At 41.6% G+C, this 19,042-nt stretch overlaps 3 protein-coding genes across 8 annotated transcripts in view; 1 reads left to right on the top strand and 2 right to left on the bottom strand.

The window, feature by feature from the left end:
* Window positions 1–232: 232 nt before the first annotated feature.
* Window positions 233–7,922, bottom strand: PPIL3 (peptidylprolyl isomerase like 3). Its single transcript, XM_090144595.1, has 8 exons — window positions 7,736–7,922; window positions 7,551–7,680; window positions 5,955–6,027; window positions 5,339–5,413; window positions 3,262–3,355; window positions 2,543–2,610; window positions 1,816–1,934; window positions 233–595 (listed from the first exon to the last, which is right to left on the bottom strand). The coding sequence occupies exons 1-8, from the start codon at window positions 7,920–7,922 to the stop codon at window positions 469–471; spliced, it is 873 nt and encodes a 290-aa protein (XP_090000721.1). The 3' UTR covers window positions 233–468.
* On the top strand, window positions 7,846–13,973 carry NIF3L1 (NGG1 interacting factor 3 like 1). The gene is made up of 6 exons (XM_031601203.2): window positions 7,846–8,341; window positions 8,952–9,117; window positions 9,537–9,663; window positions 10,041–10,179; window positions 10,800–10,883; window positions 11,851–13,973. Exons 1-6 carry the CDS (start codon window positions 7,921–7,923, stop codon window positions 12,033–12,035), a joined length of 1,122 nt encoding a protein of 373 aa, XP_031457063.1. The 5' UTR covers window positions 7,846–7,920; the 3' UTR covers window positions 12,036–13,973.
* The window catches only part of ORC2 (origin recognition complex subunit 2), a 21,549-nt gene continuing 13,298 nt past the window's right edge, over window positions 10,792–19,042 (bottom strand). For 5 of the 6 annotated variants that reach the window (XM_090144233.1, XM_090144235.1, XM_090144236.1 and 2 more), the window contains 5 exons: window positions 18,805–18,976; window positions 18,441–18,502; window positions 17,608–17,726; window positions 14,434–16,965; window positions 14,011–14,107 (listed from right to left, as the gene is read on the bottom strand). In XM_090144233.1, coding sequence (XP_090000359.1) covers window positions 16,879–16,965; window positions 17,608–17,726; window positions 18,441–18,502; window positions 18,805–18,976 — 440 coding nt within the window. In that variant the 3' untranslated portion in view covers window positions 14,011–14,107; window positions 14,434–16,878. Of the gene's footprint in view, window positions 10,926–14,010; window positions 14,108–14,433; window positions 16,966–17,607; window positions 17,727–18,440; window positions 18,503–18,804; window positions 18,977–19,042 lie in introns of those variants that run through there. The other variant, XM_090144234.1, reaches the window with a different exon arrangement.

Here is a 19,042-nt window from a genome sequence, read left to right as displayed (position 1 = left end):
GTTCTCTGTCTGGTACGCGGCTTCCACCTAGGGGGAAGAATTAGCCAGGGTACGACACTTTCTGAAAAAAAATAAAGGCATGATAGTATTGACACGGGAAGGTTTCAGAAAGCTGGCAGTCTGCAAAGGCATTGCTTCAACATCGTACTGCTATGAAAGATGACAGAAAAGAGAGATTTGCAAAAAACCCACATATATATATATATATATATATATTTGAAAGTCTTATTTTACAAGTATAAAAAGCAACGCTTAGAAGTCAAAATCAAGTCAACACACACTCTGAAAACACAGGCTTGAGGAACACAAGGCTCCCCTGTGACAATTCATAAACAACATCACAGCTCCCAGAGCCCCACATTCAGCACACCGAGGCACAGCCCAGCTCCTGTAACCCCGTCTGACGGGGCACCAAACGCCCCTTCCAGCAGCCAGTCTGACCAGCCTCTAAAGAATGTGTCACGACTGCTACAGAGCAAAAGGGTTGGCGTGAATGGTGATATCTTTGATGCGAACGTCATTCAGAGGTCGGTAGGTTTTCTCATTCACAGGCAGCTTCTCCAGCTCATCCAAGGTCTCCAAGCCATCAATCACTCTGGAAGAAAAGCAGAACCGCTCGCAATCTCCTCCTACCAACGACTTAACTTCCACAACAGAAGCATCTCAGAACACCTTACAGTTAGCTAAGTGTCGTAGTGCAAGGACTCTGCAAGTAAACGATACAAATAAGGCAGCCAAACACTGCATACGGCACATAACCTACGACTAATCATAGCAGCAACAAGGTACTGGCCACACCGAACTTCTCTGTGCATGACTGAAATCCATGGCTGGAAAATCAATTTCCAAACCCGTGATTATAATCACTACCTTCTCACTCAAAGACAAAATTGGTAACCATCCATAACTCTGTAAATCTAATGGCACAATGGCATCATTGCCACATCTATCACTGCACAGATAGGCAAAGTTCCTGTCAGTGTCCACTCATTTCTAACAAGGATGTCAAAAAACCCCCAACTTTTGATCACACCTCTAAACAAACTCAACAATGAAAGAAACACCTATGCCCAGATGCCTACGAAGAATGCAAGTGGAAGGGAACAGCATTTTCAATTTTCACCCATTTCCTTTGAACATTTAAGTCCCTGGAAAAAAAAACCCACTTTTTCTCAGTAAGATTCACAGACTTAACAACAAATAAAAGAAAAGATATTACCATGATTTTGAGATCAAAAAAGCAGTATTTGAAAGACTCAAAAATTCAACGTGTGCTTTAAGGCTGGTATATTACTAGCAGCTTCTATTAACATGAGAATATTTTAAACTAACAATGCATCTTAAACAATCGCATCCCATCTCATAAACTGCCAGTTCCACCTACACAGAAGCGTGACCATTCACATCTCCAGTTCCACAGCAGACCCTTGCTTCTCAGCAAACACTAATCAGTGTGCCTAGTTGTTTTGGAGTTTGTGTAAATCAGGCTGCACCCATTTGAGCATGGTATGAGACAGCAAGCAACAACAATGAGCTTAAAACAAACAAACAAAAAAACCCCACACCAACTCAGCTCTATTCTTAAGGTAATTTTTAATAAGCCAGTTTCCAATGATTTCCCTACCCTTAAGACAAATGGAGCAGCATTTTGCAATGACTAATCCTGGTGACAGTGGAAAGCACACTTTCACACATACACATCCAATATTTTAAAGCACTTCAGATCTGAAGCATCTAAATTTTCATTGTATGTACTTCTACGTATACATGTCCATTAAACACTATGACAAGGAGGCATATAGTAGGGTCACTCACTTCCCAAAAACAGTGTACTTCATATCCAGGTGTGGTTGCTTTCCATAAGTGATGAAGAATTGCGACCCATTGGTATTTGGACCGTTGTTTGCCATTGAAACCACCCCACGGACACTATGCTAAAAGACAGAAAAAAAACTTGAATAACCAATCACCCATGAAAGCAGAACTGCAACACGTACAATGTGTTCAGTGACATGACCACCAAATCACAGAATGGCTTGGAATGGAACTTAAAAGCTCACCAAGTACCAACACTGTGCTGCAGGCTGGCTGCCACCCATCAGATCTGGCTGCTCATGGCCGATCCAACCTGGCCTTGAGCACCTCCAGGGATGGGGCATCCAAGTGGTACTCTTCCTCAGCATCATCATCATTAAAAACCTACCTAGTTGGTTTCAACCAACAACATGGTAACATAATTATGGTATCACAACTCATTAGCTCCTCAAATCTACTTCTGCAATTAAAAAACTGATGCATTAAAAATACTATGTTTCAAATTGTTTCTACTTCTGTTTTCCCTCATGAGAACTCTCAAAACTAACTTGCCAAGTGATAAGATGCCTATTTCTGTTTTAATAACAAGCTTTCTAACTCTTCCTTGATTATACTTCATTTTGCAATTACAAAACGAGTATTTAATGCAGCACAACACTGAGCATACATCAACCTGTAAAGAAAATTAATCTGAAAACATAACAGCACATTGAGAGCACAAAAATACCTTTAGGTATTCACTGAATTCATCTTCAAACTTCTTGCCCCAGATGCTGGTTCCTCCTTTCCCAGTGCCTGACAAAGAAATATCACAATACATTACTGGATTTTCAGATTGGAAAATGCAGCAATAATATAACATTATAACATTTTACAACAGAGGCCCCAGATACACCCTGATGTGCTTGAGCCAGGAACCAGGTTCTTGTGTCTTAATACCAAGTAGAGCCATAATTCTGTGTAATTGCATTTCCAGAAGCAAAACAAAAAAAACCCTGATATATCCTCAAATTAAACTCAGTATGAGTACAAACAGACACATATTTGAATTAGACATTCTCCAGATGCTGATGCTTTAGACACAATGTAGCCTTCCAGGCAGAAAACAGAGAAACTATAGCAGCAACTGTTACTGTTCAACTGCTGGTAAGTCAGCGGAGCCATCATATTCAATGGAAAGAGCAGGAAGATTAAAATTTACAGAATGCTCTATTACTGCAATAGATCATTTAGAACCAGATAACGGCTGCTTCTATATAATTAAAACCTCATATAATTAAAACCTCTATTAGCAACAGAAGATATTTTAAATTAACTTTATTTACATTTTGTTTTTGTAATTATTACTGATGCTTACAATTTCTTTGTATTTCTTAATGTTTTATTTGTTTTACTTTGATATTTATGTATATTTTTCTACAGAGAGACTCTGACAAAAGAATTTACCTAATGGATCCCCTGTCTGAACCATGAAGCCCTTTATATTCCGGTGAAACACACAGCCGTTGTAGTAGTTACTAGCACAAAGAGCCAGGAAATTCTAAGGATACAAAACAAACCATATCAATAAAATACAGAAATAACATTCCCCCTTACTAAAATGGCAAAACCAGAAAGAACACTTCTGCCTCTGCTTGGCATTGTGACCATAGCATTTACCCCCTGTCCCACACCACTTTTGGCTATTAAAAAGCATGAACAGCACTCAGGCCCCATTCATCCCTCTTTAGGTTTTTGCCGATATAAACAGTACCAAACATAATAAAAAACATCTATAGGTTATCTGAAAATCAAATAGGCAACAGCAAAGCCATTTGCACATACATCAACAGATACGATGAGGTCTGAAACAAGTTTGATGGGGTTTCAGAAGTCATAGAGTAGCTTGGGTTGAAAGGGTTAAAGATCATCTCCTTCTAACTCCCCTGCAGTGGGCACAGGTGAACATCATGAGGTAAAACAAATCCAAAGGTCTTGCACCTGGGTTGTGGCAACCCCTGCTTATCAGTACAAGGTGGGGGATGAAAGGAGGAGCACAGTCCAGCCAAAGTGGTCTTGGGAGTACTGGTAGATGGCAAGCTGGACATGAGACAGTAATGTGCCCTCACAGCCCAGAAAGCCAACTGGACTGCAACAAAAGAAGTATGGTCAGCCCACCAAGGGAGGGGATCCTGCCTCTCTGTGCCTGTGGGGCCTCGACTGGAGCGCTGCATCTAGGTGTGGAGACTTCAGTACAGGAAAGACATAGAACCTCTGGATGTGTTAGAGTAGATCCAGAGGAGACCCACAAAAATAATCCAACTGATTGAACACCTGCCCTATAAGAGCTGCAGCTGTTCTACCTGCAGAAGGCTCTGAAGATACGTGAGAGCAGCCTTTCAGTACCTAAAGGGGGGGCTATAAGAAGGAAAGAGACAGACTCTTTAGCAGTGTCTGCGGCAACAGAATAATGGGAAATGGTTTCAAAGTAAAAGAGAGGAGATTTAAAGTGGATATAAGGAGAACGCTTTTTACAATAAGGACAGTGAGGCATTGTAACAGGTTCCCCAGAGAGGTGGTGGATGCTTCATCTTTGGAGACATTCAATGTCAGGCTCAATGTGGCTCCAAGCACCCTATCAAGTATAGGTGTACCTGCAGGGGCATTGGACTAGATGGCCTCTAAGAGTCCCTTCCAATGGAAAAGATTTTATCATTTTATGATCTATCAGCAAAAGAGAAACAGCTGTAAAACCACAAGTCTTTTTTACAAGCTGTATTTTTAAGAAAATAAAAATGCACTTTGTCTTTAGAGCTCCTGTTTCCTTGGTTTCTTAAAGAATAAAGTTAAGATGGGTTGAGGATTATTTGGTGAAATCCACTGAGTAATGCAATAGAACGGACATACAGAATTATGGTTAAGTTGCTCCTTTGACACTGCCACAGACAAAAAGGATTTAAATAAGGTTGACTGCACAAAGCCATCTTAATTTGAACAAATAAGTGGACTGAGGCATGTCCATAAGTACCATTTGCATTCACATTTTTATTTTGTAAATGCATCATAATTTTGTAATAAGTAACTTCAAGCCTCATATTTTTGTTTAGTTAAAAAGTAACCAATTTCAGTGCAAGCTTAATTTTACTGCAGAAAACTTGGGGTTTCTGACAAACTTGGAGTGATTCTTAATTCTTTTTAAGAAGTCCCATCTGTTTGAGAGCAAGCAAACCAAGGCAAATGTGGGAATTCCAGGCCACATTCCACGTTTCATCTTAAGGGCAAAGGACACTTTGGAATGCACCAAAAATAAGAGAGAAACAACTCTCAAGTAAATACTACCTGGTGAGAAACAGGAAGCATAGCTTTAGGCTCTATGACACAGCACACAAGAATACACTCTCCAACAAGTTTCATGCCAACTTAAAGTGGAATATTCCACTATTTGAAAATGTTAGCTGGAACAGTCACTTCTCCCATTCTATGGTCTTCACCATTACTGCTTTGCTTCAATACTACACAGTCCCACTCCTGTTATTCAACTTACTTCACATGTTTTTGGCGTTCGCTCACAGAACAGTTCAATTTTAATGTCTCCTACATCAGTGTGCAGCGTGACAGCCTGAGAAAGAGTCACAAAACATAATTAAGCCAGCAGTGAAATTCTAAGAGCTGTAGATCAGATTTATTTCCTGCTCCTATCAAGAACAGGAACAATTCCCACTACACATAACCGTTGTGTCAGTATTTGACCATAGGCAAGCTACTGTCACAAACCTTCCACATTTCCACTGAAATTACCAGAATGCATTGCTTTCAGTTACTTTCAGGCCAAGCCAACTTTGCCATAACAATGCAGAAGCTCCAATTTGTGCTGTTACACTTCAGAGACAAACTGTTCATCTGTGAATTAGACCCACACTGCCATTTCACTGCAAATTTGAAGAATCAAGGTAATACCTACTTTGGGAGGAGCATATACCCTACTGGTTTACAACCAGAGGAAGTGATGGGCATTATTAGACTTGAGCATTCTGAGTGATCAGGCTAACTCTGAATAGCACTACATATAACATGCCCCCACAAACAAGTAACTCTACAAAACCTCACATTTCTCTTGAAAATTTATAAACAATTTTCACAAAATTTTAAATGCCACCTACACAGCCACTGAGGCATGGATCTCCAACCTTTTGGCATGGCTGGGCCACATTGGCAAACAGAAATTGTCTTGGGCTGCATATAAAATATATTATATAATTAAGGTATATATGTAAGAAAACCTTCTTATAAATACATTTTTATTATTAAAAAAAAAAAAACACAGAGAGCAACAAAAACACAAAACCAGTGGGATATTTGACCCTGTTTTTCTCAAGCATAATTTAAGTTTAAATTTCAAATGCTGTTTTGGCTTGAAACAGCACAGTTGATTTTCACCTTGAAGACACACATTTAACTCATTTAAATGAGTGTCAAATCCACCACAAATGCTAAGCATGTGAGCCGTTTTTCATCTTCAAATTCTGACACAAATTTTCCTTTTGATTCAATAAAGGACTTGATTTCAAATCATAAAGTCTTTTTAGCATTTTACCCTGACTTAGACACTTCAGAAAAGTAAATGATGTCCCTATAAATCAGCATCAATGCTTTTAAGGAACTCTCAGAATTGAGAATGATTGGACCATATGAAATTCACTGCTTTGATGACAACTTGCATGATGTCACTGTTTTTAAAGCTTTCACACAGGAATTTTCTTGATGTACGATGCAGTGATATTTCACCAAACTGAGTTGCCGGCGGCCACTGCATCGTCTTCGATTAACTTTATAAATCTCTCTCTTTGATCAACCAGCACTGGGGCACCATCAGTACCTATACCAGACATGCTAACAAAGGTTAAAGAAAATCACATTAATGTATTTTTTTTACTGCTTCATACAAATCAAGAGATTTAGTTAGTGGCACCACAGAAGCCATTTACTCAGTGACATTATATTCATCATCAATACCTCTAATATAAATGCAAGCTGAGTTGTAGCTGTAACATCAGTACTTTCATCTATTGTCAAATAGAAAGAAAAAAAAAAAGATTTCTTTTGATAGATTTTCCTATTTCTTCCATTCTCTAGGCTAGTGATTTCAGAAAAACCCATTTACTTTTTTTTGTCAGGACAAATTATATCTGCCATAATTTGCATAATTGCTTAATGAACTCATCGTCAAAAAACAGCTCTGGCTTTTTTTGCAACCAGATTCGCTCCCACGTAACTAGCTTTTATTATAGAGTCTGCTTGAGTTGTAAATTTCTAAAAAGATTTTGTTGCACAGGCCGGGAGAAGCATCTGTAATGGCCACGAAGATGCTGCAGACAGAGTACAAACAGTTTAAGACACACAGTCCTGTCTCTAGCTGGAGCTTGCTGAACTGAGAAGCCTGTAAGCATACAGTGCAGTGTGCGCTCAGAGGGCCCCGTGCCTGCATCTCCAACAAAGCTCCGGTAGGAAAAGAAGCAAACTGGGTTACCGATTATTAGCTAAACAAGGTCTGAAATCGGCTGCCTTACAACTGAGAGTTTAATTGAATTTCAGACTGATACAACGGTAAGTTGACCCGTTTGAAACCTGCACTTATCACTGCAAATTCTACACGGCATCAGAGCACAGCACAACACCTGAGAAGCAGAGCAGCCATTCTCTTTCCAAGAGGCGAACATTTCAGCACAGAAGCATGGGAGAAGTGCTACAGTTCTTACCATGCCCGCTCATCAAAAAGCTGAGGTTGATGCACACACAGCAACTGCCTGCAAAGGAAGCACACGACGTTCGGCTCACCCTTCCCCCGGTTCTTTTCGATTCCGAAACGCCCGCGGGGCTCCGCGCTTTTTCACCACAGCGCCACGGGCGGTAACCGCGCGCAACCGCGGGTTGAGCCCCGCACCGCCGACACGACCCGGGCGTCCCGTGGCTCCGCACGCTCGGCGCCGCACAGAGGCGCCCCTGGGCCCGGCGGAAGCGGCGGAGCTGCGGGAGCTTCCGCCCGGCACGCTCCACTCAGACGCGGAGTTCCGGGCGGAGCGCTTGCCGGCCCGGCCCCCGCCCTCTCCCCCTCCCCGCAGGTTCCGCATGCTGCCGCTCTGCCGGCCCCTCCATCGCGTCCGTGCCGCGGGCCGCCCGCCCTTGCGCTCCCTCATGAACCTCAGCGAGCTCGTTCCCGCCCTGAATGACTTCGCTTCCCTCTCCCTGGCTGAGAGCTGGGACAACGTGGGGCTGCTGGTGGAACCCAGCCCTCCCCACGCCGTGCGCACCCTGCTCCTCACCAACGACCTCACCGAGCAGGTGATGGAGGAGGCGGTGCAGAAGAATGCAGACCTCATTCTCTCCTATCACCCTCCCATCTTCGCTCCGCTCAAGCGGGTAACGTGGAGGACCTGGAAGGAGCGGCTGGTGGTCCGCGCTCTGGAGCACAGGATCGGGATCTACTCACCACACACAGCGTACGATGCCGTGCCCCACGGAGTCAACAACTGGCTGTCCAAGGGACTCGGTGAGACTGTTCAGAACAAAGCGACACTGGGTGCAGTTACTCAGCGGTATTCGTTACATCTGTCAAATTATCCCACGCGGGAGCCTTGCCTCCCTGCTTTCCTTTCCTCGGTGTGCTACAAACCAGCTATGAACACCAGAGGACATTTCCAGGTGCCTGGGTGCTATTGGACAGTCAGAACAGGTGCAGTGTGTTTACTGTCTATCCTGGCTAAAGAGGTTAGGTCACTGAGTTTAAATCACTGCCTGCAATTCATAAATTTATAGATAATCTTATTGTTCCTACATGACTTAAAGTATCTAAAATTCTTTTAGACTTTTATCTTCTGCTGTGGCTTATAAATGAGAACAGCTGTGCTTTTTCCAGCCTGCTTTACAAACCAGAAATGATTTTTTGGTACAATACAACTTGAATGGTATGAAGAGTAACAAATTATATGTATCATTCAACTTACTTGCACTTAGCAGGACAAGAGTCCTGAGTTCTAGTCAGGGAAAATGGATTCAAGTGCAAAATTTGTCCAAAGCTGCACCCTTTTTGGATACGTGCTAAATCAGAATCAGCCACATCATTCAGCTTTCTAAAACCAGTCCTTGCTCTGTTTTCTCAGGTGCCTGTACTTCTGTCCCACTGCACCCATCAACCGCTCCAAGCCATCCGACTGAGGGCACTCACCGGGTAGAATTCTGTGCAGACACTACAGAGCATCTAGAGACAGTGCTGTCCAAAATCAAAGACATCCCAGAGATCTTCTGTCTCACCACTCTCCCTGTCAGGTATATGCTTCACTCTCTAACGTTGTGTTCTTTCTGCTGCTAGAAAATATTAAGTTGCTGGAACTGTGTTTTACTGTCCTTTGTGCAGTGCTATTTTTCTTCAGCAACAGATCCATAAATTTAAAGGATAATCATTCCCTTCTGATCAACCCCTGTTTTACTAAATGGTAACTATCAACTTCATGTAGCATCACAGGGATTAAAGTGATGAAGAGGGTTAATGGTAAATACAAAATAAGAACAGTTGAGTTAAATTCCAAGTGTGTTTCCTCCAGGAGAGCAGACTAAGCTAGACTGTAACATCTTTTTTCCCCCTTTCTCTGCAGCAGGCCTCTGTGACAGAACACCTTTATTTTCTATGAATATGATGTTGAAATTTTATCTATCTCTTAGCAAGTGCCAAACACATCTTTACTCAGGGTTGATGGGGAGGAGCAAACACGAGTCAGTCTGAACTGCTCTCAGAAAGCACTGCTGGAGGTGGTGGCATTATTGTCCCAGAACAGCCTTCTTTATCGCAAGACTGAGGTTCTCTTATTACAGAAGGTAATAAATTTGTATACTGCTTCCAGTGAATATAGTTTGTGTAAGCTAAACGCCCTAAAACTGATTCCCAGCAACTGCTGGCATTGCAGGTTTCCTATGCTGCCTGTCAGTTCTCTGAAATACTGGCCTCTGGGCATTTAAAGCCATATCCATTTTCCAAAACAATGGAAATAACTATGTGGCCTGAACTAATTCTAAAACTGGTTCCAAAAGTTAGCATTGTTAGTATGTTACATTCAATAACATACATATTTTTTTTCATAATGTTGAGAATTGTTTCTCCTTAATGCCCAATATACTTATTCTTGTACACTATGGAAAGTAATGTGAACTTCTGGAGTCAGCTTTCTCACAGTAATTTGAATTTTTCTCTTCAGCCTCTTCTTCCACATACTGGAATGGGACGTCTCTGCACGCTGAGTGAGCCAGCCTCCTTGTCAGACATAATTGAGCGCATCAAAAGCCACCTAAAATTACCCCACATCCGCCTCGCCGTGGGAACAGGCAAGACACTTGGTAATCAAACCTGCCAGTAACACTGCCCATCTGAACCAGTATTCCAGGAATACAAGCAGTGTGTGTGTGTAGGTGTGAGAGATACTGCTGCCTTGAACAGGTTTACTTGCAAACATTATGAAGCTTTGTCAAGGACAAGAGACAAAGGACAAGAGACAGCCTTTTGAAAGCAGAATTAGGAGACAGTACTACTTTTCATCTCAGAGTGAAAATGCTGTCTTAGTGGCATTGTTAGTTTGGAAAACAAATACAGTGGAACTTCAGAGTCCTGGAAGGAGCAGCAGCCAATTAAAGAGTTCAAATACCTAAGTAACAACACCTCACTAGAAAAGAACTAATCTGCAGTAGCCAACAACCAGCCATGGTGCTGGAGTTCTCTGCAAACTTTCCCACCCCTTGTAGAAAAATTTCTGCCCATCTTTTTGGTACACAGAGGACTTTGCTTATTATTACAGATGCTCTGGGCCTTTGACTCTTACAAACTGACATTTGTGTCTCTTCCTCCAATAAGTTTACATTGACCCTAAAATTAAGGTATTGATATTGTTTCACAATAACTGTACTGATATGAGGGCTAAACAGAGGAAAAGAAGTTAATTATGGCACCTTGTATCCTGCAGATTCTCCAGTGAAGAAAGCTGCGCTGTGTGCTGGTTCTGGGAGCAGCGTCCTGAAGGGAATGGAAGCTGACCTCTATCTCACAGGTAAGAGACTACGTTGTTCTATTATCTTTATAAAAATAGGCACTAGGAAAAGAGAAAAGAGAGGGTTGTCTGGCTGTTGAAAGATTTGGCAAGAATGATTACTTGTTAGAACTGAGAAACAGCCGATTACTGGAATAACATAAAAATAACATTAGAGTAGAGGTAACATGGATCAGATGGCTGTATCACATAGTGATGGTTATTTGAAGTAAATGTTACTATACATGCTTTTTTTTTTTTTTTTTCCCCCCAACACAAAATCAGTGTTTGATAGCAGAATCTCTTGCAAATTTCAATGTTTCTTCTTTGGCAAGATACAAGTTGTTTCCCCACTTCACTATAGAATTCTCAAACAGAAAGTGGGAAACAATGTTGTCTACAGAATCTTTCCAAGGAAAGTATATAACAACAGCCGCTGTATCTGCCCAAAAGGACACAGTCTATTATCCTCTTTCTGACAGGGCAGTAGATACTTCCCACAGCCTGCTCCACAACATGAAGAATGCCTTGCATCTTGTGCTTAATTCAGTCAAGTTCTTTGGCAAGGCACATCTGGTCTCCTCCCTTATATATAGCACTACAGAGTGGACCCTCAGACAGTTCTTCACACAGCTTCCTCAGCTGCTTTCCCTCATTGTAGCAACCCAGTTGAGCAGACGCATAACACTTCCAAAACCACTCTCTGCATACCATTTCCTGCCCTAAGTAGCAAAATACACCACTGTTCAAAGACAGCACAGAACTTCTGTGGTTTTGTCTCAGAAGTACACTGGGGATATCGGCTGAATGTCCTTCAAGGGACACCAGAATAGGAGTATGTCGTATTCTGACACTGAGCAGATAGCATTGCTTTTCCCCTCATGGGCTTCTTCCCAGCTTCTAGCTGAGATTCTGAACACATTACACAAAGAAATTATTCACCTCAACTACAAGAAATCTACATGACATTTCTTTCTCCACGCGGCAGGAGAGATGTCCCACCATGACGTTCTGGATGCAGTTGCCAACGGTGTAAGTGTTATTCTGTGTGAACACAGTAACACCGAGCGAGGCTTCTTGTCAGAGCTGCGTGACATGCTAACTATCCACCTACAGAACAAAATCAACATCATTCTGTCTGAGAAAGACAGAGATCCCCTCCAGGTGGTGTAAGAGGGAGGAGGAAAAAAAAAAAATGAAGTGAGAGAGCAGAGTCAAGAGTTTAGTAGAATCTTGCACAGAGCTATACAAATGGAAGCTGAATGAAGATGCTCTGAATTGGTCAGTATAGCATTGTATTCTACATTCACCCAATGTTTACAATATAAATTGTCATCTATCAGATACGTAATAAATGCTTGTTTCAGGCTACTGAAAGATGATTTAGTCAATAACTGGGCTCTCACTTGAATGAATTTACTATGTACTATTATTACATATATTTAATAACCACACCATTCAAGGGGGAGAGGGCTAAAATATAAAAATCTGACTTAGCTCCATTTTCAAGCATACACAGCAGTTCTACCTTACTGTGGTTATGTCAATACAAGTCACGCAAATTTTAGCCAATAAAGCTCTCGATAATAGCTAAAGCAGTATTGATCACTGGTTTACATTAACAGTTTTAATAAGACACAGCTCATATGTATATGCAGAGCACAATTCAGGCATTTGGTGCTAGTATTCAATTGCAAAGCCTACAAAAGTAAGGGTGGTGGTTGGTTGGGGATTTTTTTGGTTATTTGTTTTTCAGTGGAGGGTCCCTCTATTGAAATACTTTGGAAGTATTTTTTTTAAAATTTGCTATAACACTTCCCATTCTCAGGCAGATTAATTAAATATGTTTTTGCTCTCTTTAAAAACAATTCCTATACTTGTGGCTCTCAATTACAGGATTACTAAAGCTGAACAAGTAGCATTTCCATTATCAGTAACGATTGGAGGAGTTTGATGTTTCATTTGCTTCCTTTTTTTTTTTTTAAAGAAAAAAATCTCCCAGTTGAGTATCTTACCATCTCTGGATTACATACACACCAGAAAAATATCTAAACAAACTGAAAATACTTCCATTGCAAATTAATAAATATCTGAGTGGCATCTTTTTAAATTTAGTTAATAAAGCTGGCTTACTTAGCTAGATCTTTTCTGTGCTGCATACATCAAGTCAGTGCATTTGAGTCCTGTGTGAACCTGGAACTTTCACTGAAAACTGCATGAAGATTTATTGCAGTAGTTAAAATCATCAGGATTCTAGGAAATATTTCTCCATAACTTGGACTCTCTTTCAGCTGAGGAGGGTCTAAGTGAAGACCATGCCTTTCCTCAGTGGAGCACTGCTAGAAGTACCCTAGTAAAATGTCAAGAAACTGTTGCTACTGAGAGCTACCTAGGCTCTCCCAGTGGTCTCACACACAGACAATGACTTAGAGGCAGTCTCTCCAGAACTTTGATGTGAGGCTGTGACCAAATGCTTGCCACCACAAGCTGTACTTCAATACAACTTAACCACACTGTCAAGCATTTTAACTCCCCTCTTTCATATCTTACTCTTGTCCAATAAAACAACTTAAAACCATGACACAGCCAGCCTGCTTCACTTCAAGAACACGTTCAACCTTGTAAACTAGTAAAGTGATGTGATTTATAGGGAGATTTCAACCCACGCAGTACAAGGGAACTAGTCCTACAACTTCAAACTGACTGGAATCAATTAATTAAATAAAACCTCCATAGAAGGCAGCATTGCTGCAGCCTGAAACAAGTGCTTACGTTTCATTATTCTTGTAGAAAAACTAATTGAATTCTCAGGTATAATGGAAGTGATGCTTTAAAAGTAATTGCACGTCTTCTTCCATTTAAATACCAATGAAGAAAGATAGCTAAATTCAGTATTATCTGAAACTGCTAAGGTGATATAAAGACAATCATTCTTATCAATGCCACAAAGACAGCTAAGGGTCAAAGTGAGGGAAGATTTCTTCCTTTCCAAATAAAAGGGGGCTGCACAGCTGTCAGAGCTAACTACAGCTAACGCAGAGTTGGACAGTTTTAGGGGTTCTGATGGTAGCCTAAGCAGCAATAGGAAGGATCTAATGTGTTTTGCAGACCTTTAGAATTGCAGCCTGTCAAACACAGATGCACATGCCTCCAAAGTAGAAGGTCAGCTGGAAATCATAGAATCAATAAATCGTAGAATCAATAGAATTGGAAGGGATCCTTAGAAGTCATCTGGGCCAACTCCCCTATAACGAATAGAGACATCTACAGTTAGATCAGACTGCTTGGAGCCCCATCCATCCTAATGTTGAATGTCTCTAAGAACGAGGCATCCACCACCTCCAGGCAACGTGTTACAGTGCCTCACCACCCTTACTGTAAAAAGCTTTTTCCCTATAGCCACTTTACATCTCCCCTCTTTTACGTTGAAACCATTTGCCTTGTCCTGTCAGTACAGACCCTGCTATAGTCTGTCCCCTTTCTTCTCATAGCCCCCCTTTAGTTACTGAAAGGCTGCTCTCAGGTCTCCCCAGAGCCTTCTCTCAGCCTGTCCCCATAAAGAGTTTCATACCTTTGATCATTTTTGTGGGCCTCCTCTGGATGTGGCCTAACAGGTCTATGTCTCTCCTACACTGAGGACTCCACATCTGGATGCAGTTCTCCAGGTGAGGTCTCAACAGCACAGAGTAGAGGGGCAGGATCACCTTCCTTGATGGGCTGACCATGCTTCTTTTGCTGCAGCCCAGGATACAGTTGGCTTTCTGGGTTGCGAGGGCACATTGCTGTCTCAAGTCCAGTTTACCATCCACCAGTACCCTCAAGTCCATTTCAGAAGGGCTATGCTCTATCCTTTCATCCCCCAGCTTGTTGATAGTAGGGGCTGCCAAGACCCAGGTGCAAGACCTGGATGGCCAATAGTTTACCATGCTATTTTTCCAGCAGATGTCAGGATGGTTGCAGGCCCCCAGCAGGATAAGAGCCTGCAATTGTGATGTCTCTTGTAGCTAGAAAAAGGTTTCATTAACAGGCTCTGCATGATCAGGCAGCCTGTAGCAGACTCCAACTACAAGGTTCCCTTTGTTGCCCCAGTCTCTAACTTAAGCATAGACTTTCCACTTGCTTGTGGCCATTCTTCTCGGACAAATCTTCACACTATTCTTTCCTTGATGTAGAGGGCAATGCTTCCTTCTCTCCTTCCATGCTTGTTTCTTCTGAACAACTTCTAAGTGTTGACAGCCACACTCCTGTCTTGGGAATCGTCCCACTAGGCTTCAGTGATGGGAGCTATGTCATGGTTTTCTAGTAGCACAGTGCCTTCCAACTCCTCCTCTTTGTTTCCCAAGCTGTGTGTGTTGGTGTAGAGGCACTTTAGCTGGGCAGCCAGCCTTGGCGCCTTCCTGGAGGATAACTCCTTCATTCCTTTAAGTATTTTCCTCAAGTTTCCTTGTTGCCTTCTCCTGTTGTCTCAGATGTGCTGGGGAAGGAAGCTGGAGAGCACTGCTGGCAAGTACCAGTATCCCCTCCTATCACATTTCAGCAAAGTTAAATAACTCCTATATTTGAAAATCAATTTGACAGTGGGATAAGTAAATATCCCGTGTTTCCAATACAAATCAAAGTCAGGCTGTAAACCTCTGTCCTGTTGCTTCTGCCAGCAAGGGGTATACCAGGAGCATACCACTGAGAGTAACAGTATTATTCCATGTGATGTTTTGGTTCTTTTCTAAATATATAATGGCATTACAAGGCATACAAACTGCTATTATTTTTGATACCTTAAAAAAATATGAAATACTTTCCTTAATTAGTTTGAAGTCTTCTGCCCCCTGCACAAGGATTTGCACAGATATTTGACATAATAATGAAAATGAGACTTTTACACAACTTCCAGAAAGATCTCTATCTTCCCATAACATAAAAACACATGTGGAAGATGAGATAAGCTAATGAAAATTAATGAAGAACTTTATTTGATTGATTTGAACAACTACAACATTGAGCTGTAACACAGCTACGAAGTTAGACATTGGAGTCCCTGAAGTCTGATTAGCAGACTACAGTTGATGAAACTAGGGCTTACTTTCACATACCTGAGAAACACAGTGAAGAAAACCTGTGAAACTTCAGCACTCTCCCAACCTCTAAGGGCTACAAAAAGGGAGAGCTTGCTAAGTGGCATTTAAGGCCTCCTCCACAATTAATGGACATTCTTAATGTAAAAAAATACATATAAACAATCAATTTTTGTATTATTATTTTTTAAAGTAAACTAAACTTCACAGCCTCTTCATATTTCCGGATTATAAACTGGAAAGTAGATGAAAGAAGCTGGAACATCTCACCCTCATCAAGAGGTAATCAAAATTGTGATGGACTCAAGTTGTTACCTAAATCCTCTTATAAAAGAATTCCATCTTGGAGAAAAGTCTTTCAGTTCCACTGTCAGAATTTAATAAGTTACCCACAGTATCCCAAACTCGCTCATATTCCTTGTGCAGTCAATATAGATCTCTTAGCATTACAAATCCTAGCTTCTTCTTATGTCAGAAGCCAATCTTGTCTAGCTGGTAAAGGAGTGCCAGAAAGCACTCAGTTGAGGAAAAAAAAAAAAAAAAATCCATCACTGGTACAAACTAAAGCTCTGACCATCCAGTGGTTTGCACATCACATGAACTGCTCCAACCAAACCTTTATGTCTGGTAAAGAGCAGAAGGCACAGTCCTACCGAGTTAGTTTTCCTGACTGTATAGTTGGCTATGTAGATATGAAGAGAGCATCATCTGAGCTAAGAGACAAAGCAGATAAATCTAACTTCAGAGCAAGAAACAGCTTGCTTGAAGAAGTTATCGTTCCAAACTATCTGAAGTAGATGAACAAGAAACATCGTTCATTACAGTTAATACATTTCAGTAAGTAGTCCAGCAGCTTTGAGGCTGAAGAGAAAGACCTGGGTATAGGCCCCTCTCCAGCAGCCCTTGAGAGCAATTGCCGTAGTTGTTTTGGGAACAGACAGACGTTATACATCTTCATCCTCTTTCTCTAAGAAGTCAGTCAAGGTACTGTCATCTACGGGTATTAATAAGTACTCCACACCATCAGCTCCCTGAGAACAGACACGCAATACACATTCTGTTAACATCAGTGCATAGTGCAATGCAAGCCATTAGATTGCACTGCAACACTTTGAATCCTTGCAGCCAGGGTGAGAGCTGGCAAGCATGTGAATGACTGCATTGCTAAAACCAGGAATATTTCCTTAGAGCAACACTGGAAAAGCACAAATACTGAAAAAATGCAAAGCTTCTGGTGGGCTATGCTATTTTATCACTACACATCTCCTCAACAGCATATTTCCACATCTAGCATTGCTACAGTGCCTCATTATTAGGACTCTGCACTCTTCTGCCATGCAAATATAGGTAACTAATTGAATCACACTGTCAAGCTCCAGTGTTCATTACTTCTCAAGGTCTTCAGGAAGTTGTGTTCCACAGACACCTGTAAGTTGCTGAGTTAACTAAGCCACACTGTTGGTTTTTTTGTTTTGGTTGTGGGCTTTTTGCTTGTATTTATAGCCCCCTATCCATACGAAGGGTGCTCACTAATTAAAGTTATGGAAAGAGCTGCAATTACAAAATCTCAGCTATTTGCTAGCACCCACTTGTGTCTTAGGTATACTTTTAAGGAATAATGCAGCTTTTTAAGATAACTGATTCCCCAGAATTACTGTCTTCCCACAACTCACCCTCTTGGTCCGAATGAGCTTGTGGTCCCTGAATTCTGTCAGCTGTGCCCTGAGCGTTAGGTCACTGTTTACAAGGAAGGCCTCTCGACACTGCTGGTAGAAGTCTTGGAAAGAGAGGCCTGGAGACAGAGAAAGGTGAGAACAAGGATCTGAAATGGTAAGTGTGTCTAACTATAAACGTTTTCCCCATCTACAAATGTTGCTTTGGCTTACACCACTATGTTTACAGCAACAACATCACTTCAAGTACACAGCCAAGTTAATATTTCAGTAATCAACAGAAAACAGTTGATTTAGCATTCCAGACACCCTGTCTGCCTAATAGAATTTTAATGGCAATTCCCAGTATAATCTCAATTTCCAACTCCTCCACCTCACTTCCATCTTTCTGCACCATTAACACGCTGCTCATCCTCTGCTGCATGTGTTAAGACCATGATAATGTATTCCACATGGATCCTAGAAAGCAGGGACACGTTGGAGATTACTTAGGAACAGCATGGAAACCAAATCTCCTGTTTCTCCCTGGTTCATCAAGCACTACTGTTGTGCAAGCTCATATTCTCCCTTGATTTTAATTCTGTAGCCCCACAGTCCCCCCCAATGGTCCCAATAATGTCTAAACATGAAAGCAGACAACAGTAAGAGGAGGCTAGAATCCAGCTAGTCTATCCAGCACTAAGAGAAAGATGGTCTATACTACTGAGACACACTGAACCAACAAGTACAGGTCTTTTGTTGCTGCTCATGTAACCCTTACACTAAAAGCCAGTGCCACTGTGGCTGAGCTAGCGATGCCACCCCAAACAGGCAAGGAAACAGTAGGTATGCACCTGGGTAAGATGCGTTGTCCTTGTTCTCCAGCTGGTACTGAGCAAGCAGTCTGAATATTCCCCTGAGCAAAGAGATGAGAAGGAGAAATCCAAAGAAAAAAATATTAGCAAATACTAATTTATTTTTCTCTCATCACAAGGAATCTGTGCACACATGTAGTTGCTGGCTAAAGCTTCTTCCACTTAAAGTTATCAATCACATGAAAACTAGGGTCCCATCATTTTCACCTTGAAAACTGCTGTCAGAAAACAGGGATTGCCTCCTGGTTGGTGTATGCCTAACAGTTAACACAGAAGTCCAGAGTAACCTAGTGAAGACTGGTTTCTCAGTAGGTGCTACTGTGAAAGACTATCAGCGTCTTACCTGGCATTGGGAGTGAGGCTGTGCAAGACGTGTGTTAGGGAGCTCAAAGCCAAAGATCCAGATTGCTGTACTAACAGTGAGTTTTCATAAGATGTTTCTTCTACATAAGGACTAAACGTGGTCGTTTCATACCAAAGCCAATTGTAGAGGCTTTGCTTTGCCTGATCCCACACTAGACAGAGAGGAAAAAGAACAGACAAATTGGAGGGTTAGCTTTTTTCAGGTATTAAATAAGCAA

Source organism: Phasianus colchicus, chromosome 7 (genome assembly GCF_987193195.1).
Source record: "Phasianus colchicus chromosome 7, bPhaCol1.hap1.1, whole genome shotgun sequence".
NCBI classification, from domain to species: Eukaryota; Metazoa; Chordata; class Aves; order Galliformes; family Phasianidae; genus Phasianus; species Phasianus colchicus.
Note: the sequence above shows the minus strand (reverse complement) of the source record. Positions and strands in the feature narration are given on the sequence as shown.

Excerpts from the sequence above, each read along its gene's own strand:
- NIF3L1 (XM_031601203.2), top strand. The coding sequence starts at position 7,921 with ATGCTGCCGCTCTGCCGGCCCCTCCATCGCGTCCGTGCCGCGGGCCGC. Across the intron at positions 9,118-9,536 it reads CTCACCACTCTCCCTGTCAG|GGTTGATGGGGAGGAGCAAA; the intron begins GTATATGCTTCA and ends ATCTTTACTCAG. Across the intron at positions 9,664-10,040 it reads AGGTTCTCTTATTACAGAAG|CCTCTTCTTCCACATACTGG; the intron begins GTAATAAATTTG and ends TTTTCTCTTCAG.
- PPIL3 (XM_090144595.1), bottom strand. The coding sequence starts at position 7,922 with ATGCGGAACCTGCGGGGAGGGGGAGAGGGCGGGGGCCGGGCCGGCAAG. Across the intron at positions 2,611-3,261 it reads TCAGACAGGGGATCCATTAG|GCACTGGGAAAGGAGGAACC; the intron begins GTAAATTCTTTT and ends TTTCTTTGTCAG. Across the intron at positions 596-1,815 it reads AAGTACACTGTTTTTGGGAA|AGTGATTGATGGCTTGGAGA; the intron begins GTGAGTGACCCT and ends CTTTTCTTCCAG.